At 54.7% G+C, this 9,953-nt stretch overlaps 1 protein-coding gene across 3 annotated transcripts; it reads right to left on the reverse strand.

Annotated features, from left to right (window-relative positions):
- Positions 1 to 200: 200 nt before the first annotated feature.
- Positions 201 to 5,564, reverse strand: TRAFD1 (TRAF-type zinc finger domain containing 1). 3 transcript variants are annotated; one of them, XM_083373897.1, is made up of 13 exons: positions 5,464 to 5,564; positions 5,113 to 5,202; positions 4,648 to 4,717; positions 4,319 to 4,454; positions 4,153 to 4,206; positions 3,580 to 3,988; positions 3,104 to 3,361; positions 2,754 to 2,821; positions 2,378 to 2,599; positions 2,168 to 2,300; positions 1,699 to 2,008; positions 1,235 to 1,301; positions 201 to 743 (listed from the first exon to the last, which is right to left on the reverse strand). In XM_083373897.1, exons 3-13 carry the CDS (start codon positions 4,695 to 4,697, stop codon positions 699 to 701), a joined length of 1,752 nt encoding a protein of 583 aa, XP_083230023.1. In that variant the 5' UTR covers positions 4,698 to 4,717; positions 5,113 to 5,202; positions 5,464 to 5,564; the 3' UTR covers positions 201 to 698. The 3 variants fall into 3 exon arrangements, with proteins under 3 accessions (XP_083230023.1, XP_083230022.1, XP_083230024.1); XM_083373896.1 differs by lacking the exon at positions 5,464 to 5,564 and having other exon boundaries at positions 5,113 to 5,384; XM_083373898.1 differs by lacking the exons at positions 5,113 to 5,202; positions 5,464 to 5,564 and having other exon boundaries at positions 4,648 to 5,101.
- Between the last annotated feature and the right edge of the window lie 4,389 nt (positions 5,565 to 9,953).

Below are 9,953 nucleotides of genomic sequence, written 5' to 3' on the forward strand. Positions count from 1 at the left end.
TTGGCCTGGCCTTGGAAGCCCGGGGGTGGGGTGGGGGCAACAGGAGGGAATGAAATAAGCGGGGAGGGGGGTGACTGGAGGGGGACATGGAACAATCAACTGGAGGGACTGCAGCAGGCCACATCTGTTTCTGCCTGGGGTTCACACAGTAGGCTAAACCGCTTCACGAGCCTAGTTATTGAATGGCCTGGAGATAAAGACAGGTTTGACTAATAGATACAAACTTTATTGTAAGAAATTCAAAAAACACACACAAACAAACAACCCCCCCCTCCGGCTCCTCGCACTCAGAACACCAGTTTCAGCTAGCAGCAAAGGTACCGAGTTCAAACTCCTCGGCGACTACTAGCCTTTTTATTCCTTAGGCATTTGGGAAGCGGGGGGGGGGGTTCTCTACACTTGAAAAGAGGAAGTGTCTGCCCAAGAACTAAGTTTTGAGGGCCCCCCCAAGAGGGCCCTGAAATGACTCAAGCAGAAAGCAGTGGGGCCGAGACCCACCTGGCCCTGCACCCCCACCCGAACAGCATCAAAACATTGCACAGCTGAGCAAGCAACCCGGGGGTGGTCCTGCCGCCGCCACGTCTGTGACCCGAAGGGTGTGGACTGCCAGTCCCGCAGCTCCTGTGGAAATCACATCACAAAACCCAGTCCTTGCGCTAGGCGGGAGGCAGGAGGGGGTGGCCCCGAACATTTCGCCCTCATTCGCTGTCGGGGTCGGCAGATTTCACTTGCCAGGGCTTTGCCTGCAGGGAGGAAAGCCAGAGGCTCTGCTCAGGGAGGAGAGCGGCTGCGAATCGGACGTTTGGGGAAATAAAGCAACTCGCTCTTCTCTCCTGCCTTGCCTGCGAGGCCCGGAGGCAGGACAGGAGCCCTTCAAGGCCCTCGGAGGGCCGGGGAGGATTCCTGGAGAGAAGACACTGGATTTCTTCACCTCGTCACTCAGAGGGGAAGAGTTTAAGACCACCGACTGAGAAAGGCACCTCCAGGTACGCTACTGAGTTAAATCACAGACAGCAAGAAATGTTGGCATCGAGCGTAAACAGGGCCGTGGCTGAGACATACAGCAGATTAGCTAAGGGCAGACTTTTCTGAATACCTGCTTCCAAGCAGATGAAATACAGGAGGTTTCATTAAGAGGAAGGTTGGTTCAGGTTTTGCAAAAGATTCACCTTTTGTTGCAAAATTGGCTTTTAAAACCTCGCCCAAGAGGCCGTTGGCCGGACACAGCCCTTACCTTGGAGTTATGGAAATGGGGCGGACCTGCAGGACTTCCTCCTCCTCCTCCTCCTCCCTGTCTTATGCTGAAAGAGAGGGGGGAAAACCCCAGAGGGACAATTGAAAAACAAAACTTTTCTTCAAGGTTGTTTTAACACACACACACACACACACACACACCCCGGAAAACGGATGCCTGTTCCAGTGAGAGCAGAAGGCCAAAAGGAGAGGTTCCACCCCCTCAAGGAGGAGCAGCCCAGATTTGCACCCATCGCTGTCAAGAACAGGGGTAAGCAACCTTGGCTCTTTTATGACTCGTCAACTTCAATTCCCAGAACTCCTCCGCCAGCTGGCTGAGGAATTCTGGGAGTTGAAGTCCACGAGTCATAAAAGAGCCAAGATTGCCTACCCCTGGTCAAGAAGATAATACTTCTACTGTAAGCTGAAACTTGGAAAGCTGGTTCGTGACTCTGGAAAGGCTACCTTGGGCGAGTCGGAAGCACCGCCGCGAAGCTTGGAACGTAGCTGCTGGGAAGGAAGTCCGGGGACGAGTATCTGGCAGGCAGAGGGGCGGCCACTGGGTCACTCGGCCCTTGGCCCGGGGGGGTGCTCCCTTCGCCGTCCCCCGGTTTCCTGGGCTTCCTCCCCTTGGAAAGAGCCGCCGGATCTTCCCTCCGGTTGTTGGGAGCAGCCAGCTGGATGCGCCTGGACGCCGCCTGGGAGTGGCTCCCGTGAGCAGGCGGACACGGCTGCTTCTGCTTGAGCTGCTCCAGGTACTGAGGAGGCAGCTCACCTGGCGCAGGAGGGAGAGAGGGAAGGCACCTCAGGGGCAAGGAGGGGGAGGAGGACACGCGGGGCCTGAAGCCGGGGGCCCCAAATGGCATCTGCTCTGCAGAGCCCCCAGTTTGGGGTCCAGCAACACTCAGCCGGGGGGGAGGAAGGGGGGGGCTACCTTGGTGCCGGATGCGTCTTCTGGGCAGATCCGGAGACACGGTTCCCACAGAGCTTTCCACGACTGGAACCCCCGAGTGCGCAGGTGTTCTTCCGCTTGAGGGGGCGGTTGCCGGGCGCAAGTCACACTGGTCCTGGGTTGAGGGGAAGGGCTGCCAGTCACTGCCCATATAGGAAAGTCAATCACTCCCCCCCCCTCACATCTCCATACCTGGTGGTGGAACAGGATCTCTTCCTCCAGCTGGACTCCACAGAACTCGCAAGGGAGCAGGAGGCTGTCCTGGATGCCAGGCTGGAAAGGGAAGGTCTCTCCGCTGCCCCTCGAACGGCCACCGGGCAGCTCTCCCCACAGGCTGCTGAGACAGTCTGTCGGCGGCACCAGGTTGCTCCTCTTGCTGAAGGAGGCCAAGGCACTTGCGGGGTTGCAGCCTGTCTGTTATGAGCAGGGCACAGAAAGAAGCCAAGCGTTCTCTTCAAACTGCCCCGGAGGGCAGCAGGCAGAGTTGAACAGGGGGTAATGTTTCCACAGCCCCTCTTCCTTGGTCAGCTTTCCCCCCCCCTTGGCCCCAGAAGATGAGGCAGCCCACCTGGTGAAGGATCAGGTCTTCCTCGGGGTACAGCTCCTCGCAGAATTCGCAAGGCAGCAGGGTCTCCGCTGAAGGATGAGAGAGAGGCAGTTGCACAACTCGCAACTGGGTTACAACCATCAAGCTGCGATCTCCCCCTTCAAAATTCTCCTCAGCCACCTTCCCAGGTGCTCACACAGACATCTCCTCCGCCAAATATAGGGAACCAGCCGGTGTCACTTGCGTAGGTTTACGCTGCTCGTCAGTCAACCCCCCCCAGAGCAACTTAAGAGTGGGCCAGGGTCACTGGGGTTCTCCCTAGAGCACATCCATCCCCATCCCTCGATAAGCAACAAGGAATACGGACGTACTTTTGGGCCTGTCCAGAATGTCGGCTGCCACCCGCAAATCCCGAGAGAGGCCACTGGAGTTCTTTGCTTGGCCACTGTGGTCAGCTGGGCCAGTCTGGGGGGGACAGATGTTCTTCCAGAGTTCTCTGTGGACCTCTGCCACGTTGGGCTGAGCCAAGCTATTCTCCTGCTGCAAGCTGAGCGCCAGCAGGTAATCGAAGTCGTAGTCCGACTCTCCATCCACAGGCGGCAGCGGGCTGGCTCTCTTCTCCAAACGGGCTTCAGGGAACAAACACCGAAGAGCGTGAAGAGCAAAGCTGCAACCCTTCACCCCGATGCTGCTGTGCAGCAACACAAACACAAAGACGCAGAGTTGCTGTCAAAGCCTCCGGAGAGAGAGAACCCCACCCTCTTAATTCAAGAGGTTTTATTTAGAAGAGCGGCATTTTTCTGAGCCCTCGAAGGAGGGAAGGGCAGTTTTCTTTCAAGGCCTTTACCTCGATTCTGATCTGGCCGGGATGGGCCTCGGTTTCTCCAACTGGACTCCCTGGGCAGCTGATCACCAGAGACCCAACTGTGCAGCTGGCTCTCCAGGAACCTGTTGCCCCTCAGTGGCGACTCTCCGGTGGAATCTGGCCTGAGGAGCAAGTCGCTGATGGTCTGGACACCTGGCAAAGGAGCCTCGGAGTTGAAAGAAGGCTGCGCCTGGACGCCTGGCTCTCCCCCGGCCTTCTTCCAACAGTCGATGGGATGCGTCTTCAGTTCTCGCAGCATTATGTTGCGGTTGCATCTGCTGCATCGCTCGGTCCGGGCACCACAATAATCTTCGTGGTCCTGGAGCTTGCAGAAAGCAAGCTCAATGTCACAGTGCCGACACGCAACAGGCCGCAAGGGACACTCCAAAGCCTGTGAGCAGAAGGCAGAAATGGCTCGTCATCCGAACGTACGTGGTGGGTGCAATATTTTATGCACCCGTTTCAGGAATATATTCCAGCACTTCACAGTGATTTTTTTTTCTGTCCCTCAAAATATTTCGCTGGACAAAATCGGGCAACAATTAGCTTACTCACTACATGATCCTGTAAAAGACCTCTGTCCATTCTCATGCTGCATTTACAGATAATCTAGGATTTGAAAGAAATACAGATCAGAATGAAGTCTGCAGAATGAAGTCTGTCTCGGCTAGAGAAGACGCAAGGCCCAGCGGAAGAGGGGGAGGCAGCCGGGCTTTATCACCTGCGCGTGCTCTTGCTCCCGATGAGTTCTCATTTCTGCTTTCGGGAAAGACTCCTTGCAGATGGGGCAGATCCCGATATTCCGACTGCAGTGAATCTCATGGATGGTATAGTTTGCCAGAGGAATATCTTTTTGGCTGCAAGGCACAGGGACAGGGTGCGTTGCAATGCCAGACCTTTTTTTTTTTTAAAGGGTACTAGGACAAACAGAAACTCTTACTAAAACCTGCCCTTTTTTTAACCCAGCTCCCTTCTGCTATCCAGAAACGCCCCCCCACACGCACACTCACAAGACAGAGAGAAGGAAAACATTCAACTCCCGGGCCTTACCAATTGTTGCACAGTTGAGTTTCACTTTCCTTTCCTGCCATCGCAGCCATCTCCCCGCTGTTCCGGGAACCTTTGAAAACATGATTTTTTTCCCCCGCAGCTCCTGCTCGGAGATTCTCCTTCACTTCCTCAACTACCCCGCCGCTCGCCAGCAGGCTCCCTCCCTCCCCTCCGGCTCCCGGCGTTACCTTCGGAACCCGCCGACTGGCAGAGGGGGGAGAAGCGGCTCCTCGACAGGGGGCAGCCCAGGACCGCCCCCCTCCCACCCCCGGGCCAGAAGCGAGCTCTCCAACCGGGACGCCGCCAGCGCAAGACACACACACCCCCCCCGCTACGGACTTGGGCCCGTTGTCCGACCGGTTCTGGAAGCCCGCCGGGGGGATGCCCTGTCCCGCCCCCGTCGCCTCTTCAGGAGCGCCGCAAAGAGGGATCGGCTTCTCCGCCTGGAATCCCGGATCTCCTTACCCAAAGCGCTCGGCCGGGAAATCGGCGCCTCCTCCCTGGGACCCCTCCGCGGAGACCTCGCCGGCTTCGTCCCCCCTCCTCTCGACGGACCTGCGGAGCGAAAAGGAGGCTTTGGCGCCCTTCGCCTGCCGGGATCGCCGATTGCGGGAAAGGCCGGCTCGGCCCGCGCCCCCCCCCAACCCCGCTCCCTCCGCCGAGGGCGCCGCCAGGGCCGCTTCCGGGGGGGGACTCCCGCGAACACCGGAAGCCCCGGCGCTCAGGCCAGGCCGGGGCTCCTCTTCGGGGGAGGAGAGCAGCGGGTCCCTTGCCGGCCTCCTGGACGGATGGCGGGAGGGAGCCGGGCTGCCGCGCCTGGCCTGCCCCGCGGGGCTGTTGTGAAGAGGGAAGCCCCTCGCCCCCCTCAGCCCGCGGAGGGTCTCCACGCCCGAAGGCAGAGGGGTGGGAAGCGCCCCCCCCCCGGGATCCCCGCCCGGCCGCTCACCAGCCAGCCCGCCGCCCGCGCCTCCCTCTCCTCTGCCAGCCGCAACTCCAGCCGGCCCCGCCGAGCCCGCCCTCCGCGTCGCGATTGGTCGCCGTTGAGGCCGCCCACCTCCGACTGGCCGGCGACCCCAGCAAGCGCCGCACCCCATTGGCCCGCCAGCCTGTGGGCGGAGGAGCGCCCGCCTGCTTCCCCGCCCTTCGGCTGGGCCGTCGGCCTCCGCGCGTCACGCGGGACGTCAGGCGAGCAGGCCACCCCCCCCCCCCGCCCGGACGCTGGGCCACTCAAGGGGCTCCCGGCGGCGGCGCCCCCTTCCGGCCACCCGGCTCCATGGCGCAGCCGGACGCCCGCCCTGGCCCTGGAAAGGATCCCCCCGCCGTGAGCCACCGGCTGCCCTGCTCAGATCCGGCTCCCGTCATCCCCGGCCGGATCTTCCCTTTCTCCCTCTGCCGCGCCATAGCCCACCGCGTCTCCACCGCCCCCGCCTTGGCCCCGATGCCCGGTCGGCGAATGCCCGACCTCTGTCTCCCTCCCTCCTACGAACGGACTACAACGGCCCCACGAGACGGCCGGCCCCCGGGTTTCCCGCACGGGGAAGGAGGAGGTTCTGCTCCGGTCGTTCGAACAGATCGCCAGCAAGGGGGACCGTCCCGAGTCAAGGTCGCCCGTTCATAAATCAGTTACGCGGCTACGCAGATGCGCGTCTATCGCACAATTCCCTTTCGGGGTAAGCAACGTGATGCCAAGGGCAAGTGTGCGTAAGCAGAGAAAATTAGAGTCCCCGCTACCCATTTACTTCCTAGATGGGGGTTATGTGGGCAGCAGCAGGCTTTTAAAATAGTCTAGAATAGAATAGGGCTGGAAGGGACCTCGGAGGTCTTCTAGTCCAGCCCCCTGCTCACAGGAAAATCTGTACTATTTAAGACAAGGGACTGTCCAGTCTCTTCTTAAAAACCTCCAGTGATGGAGCACCCACGACTTCTGGAGGCAAGCTGTTCCCACTGGCCAATTGTCCTCACTAGTCTCTAGATTAGACATCACCTACATAGAAAGACTCGAACTTGGGTTAAAACTGGCCAAGGGGAGGATCTGGCCCACTGGCCACCTGACTTTACTTACTGCTAGGGAGTGATGTTGCACATGGCCACTCTTCTGCTCTGTTCCCAGCCAGGATCTCTTCCCTACCTCTTCTCTCTCACTACAGGAGCCTCTCACAGAAGGCTCAATCCTGCCATTTCAGGAGAGCAATGCAAACAGCTCAGGGGCTGAAAATAAGCCTCATTCATGCTTCAAATCACAGAGGTTCTCAGTAGGTGCCCAAAATAAACTACACTCATCCTTATCTACAAGACTATATATAAGTGTACCAGAATTCATGTTCTGACATCAACATATGGCAGCTCTGACTCTTTTAACTATATCTGTGACAGGCAGGACACAAAAAAGAATGAAACTACATTACAGCAATCAATGAAAATGGAGATACAACTTCTCTGTCTTTTGAACCAGCAAATCAGGGGAAAGCGCGAACGCAGTCCCCCACTACCACAAATTATGCAGTCGAGTTTCCCGCATTTGGGGAAATCGCAGGGGTCAGCACACCCGGAGTGCAATGGATGAGCCTCACCCTGGGAAAACCACCTTCATGATCATGGTGTCTCCCCTGCCAGGTAAGTATGAGTTGGGAGCGCCCGGCTGCCTCCCTGCCCCTCCTCGCCTCTGCCCCCAACCCCACGGTGACTCCCCCAGAGAATGTCCAGCAAGCTCGGGAAGGCTCAGCCGAGATCCTGCCTCTCCCCAGTTTGCTTGCACAGAGTGTTGGGGTACCTTGACAGCTCGGAGTTGCACCCCGTTTATGATCCCACAATGCCTTGCAATACATATATTTGCATGCGTGCTTGCATCACTCAGTCACGCTAAGGCAGAATAAAGAAGGAGGGGGGCGGGAATGTCACTAGGATTCTTTCTTTGTAGCCTGCAGGGAATCTGGTCCACATTCTGACTAGCAGCAGCATCCTTATCTACTGGGCACATGTTACTTTTTGATCACATTAGAGTGTAGTAATCTGATCACTCTTAAACAACTTGGTTCTTTTGGATTATTATGTTTTCTCACAGAGTCTACCCAGAGATTTCAGTACAGGACTGTTTACTCAAAGAGGAAAATGAACTGAAACCCACTTGCATTTCTCTCTGATCTTCAAAGAACTATCACTTTACACACCTTATCAATACACGCTCTTTTTTTCCAACAGATGTCGCTCCATTTATCAGGCGAGTGGAAACGTCTTGTGTCCAAAATGTTCAGAAATAGAACACAGACACATCTGCCCTCCCTTTTCACACCCTTTTGGATTCCTTTATCTCTAGCTAAAAATATCAAGAGGTCTAGTGCAATTTATGCCACCTTCCTTCTAGAATTCTCATACAGCCGTGCAAGGATGAAAAGCATCAGAATAACTTAAGAGACTGAAGAACTGTGAAGGGAAAAGTAGAGAACATATAATCCCATCAAGACACACTACTTTGCACCTGAAATATCTAGAATGTTTTCCTCTTGAAACATAAATGATCTCAGATTAGTGCTTGCATAATTATCAGCAGCCCAGCCTCTTCCCCTGATCATAATTCCTTCCCTTTGGGTGACAAAGATGCTAAAAGTCTTTGTGCACTTATTACTTCACTTCCCAACTGAGCATACATTTAAATCTGCTACTTTCAACTCCTACTTGATAAGGATAACTTATAAATAAAATCAGTAAACAAACTCTGGAAAAGTTTTCTGTACTGGAATAACAATAACAATAACAAACCAAATTCTCTTCTCTGTCTTTTGAACCAGCAAATCAGGGGAAAGCGCGAACGCAGTCCCCCACTACCACAAATTATGCAGTCGAGTTTCCCGCATTTGGGGAAATCGCAGGGGTCAGCACACCCGGAGTGCAATGGATGAGCCTCACCCTGGGAAAACCACCTTCATGATCATGGTGTCTCCCCTGCCAGGTAAGTATGAGTTGGGAGCGCCCGGCTGCCTCCCTGCCCCTCCTCGCCTCTGCCCCCAACCCCACGGTGACTCCCCCAGAGAATGTCCAGCAAGCTCGGGAAGGCTCAGCCGAGATCCTGCCTCTCCCCAGTTTGCTTGCACAGAGTGTTGGGGTACCTTGACAGCTCGGATTTGCACCCCGTTTATGATCCCACAATTCCTTCGCATGTCATCATTTGCATGTCTATCTGCGTCCTTTTGCAATCGTCACTCCTCTGGCATGTAAGTAGGCTTTCTATTGGTGCTGCAGGAGGGCAAGGAGGGACCGTCGAGATCTCTTGATGTGCTCAGATTCTGCACAGAATGTTCTTCACTTCCTCTTCTTCCCTCTGGAACAAAATTGGTTGTACAAATCACAAATTAAACAAATGTCACTTTTGAGGTATTTTACTCCTATTCACTGCTCCTCCTGCTCCCCCATTTGCTACCACAATGCTGTGTCGTAGCTCATCTGCATATATCCCATCCCACTTTAGCCTTGCTTGCCATTCAGCATGAACAATGCCTCCATCCATGGATGTCTATTATCCCTTATGTTTTAAGCTTCTGAATGCATTTTTTAAAGGTCTGGGTGGAAAAGATGACCTGCTTGCACAATTAAAGGCTTTTATATTTTGGTGAAAATTTTCCTGCTGTATCAAAAGCTCCAGTCCATACTGAGGCCAGCTTACTCAGCATTATACTGCTTGGTGTTTTCACTGCACCCCCAGATTGACCCATCTCCTCTGAAACCTTTGGAGGCCAGATCTCAGCACTGTTTCTCAACTTTGGACATTTTAAACTGCATGAACTTTAACTCCCAGAATTTAAGGCTGAGAAACACTGAGCGTCCAAATTATTAAATTCTTACGGTCATTTTACTGGGCTGCCAGGTCATCTTACCTGTCTGTTGCATAGGAGAAACCTTAGCTTGGACATTATAGGGATGCACTGAGGAAGATGCAACTGAAAGAGATTCTGAAAATACAAAACCAAACTCAAATTAGTGATACCTCTCAGTTCCTAACCAGGTGGCAAGCTTAATTCAGTAGTTCTGTAATTGTTTTCCTGCCAGACAATATAGTCCTTTAACCTCAAAGAAGAAAAAAATCAGCTCATGTATGTAATTTGCAGGAGATGGATTATAAAGGAACTGCCTGTGCAAATCTCAAAAGGGATCCAAAGAAAAAGTCATTCTGCGTGGCAGATTTATCCTAATAAAGGCTTTTTCTCTCACTGTGGTGACCTGGGACCCAGCTGTGAACGTGAAGGGCAAGACTCACATACCACAAAAAGCAGGATCTCCTAATACAGAGACTGTGTTCACCATACAACATGAAA

This window comes from Vipera ursinii (genome assembly GCF_947247035.1).
Source record: "Vipera ursinii genome assembly, chromosome: 14".
Classification (NCBI taxonomy): Eukaryota; Metazoa; Chordata; class Lepidosauria; order Squamata; family Viperidae; genus Vipera; species Vipera ursinii.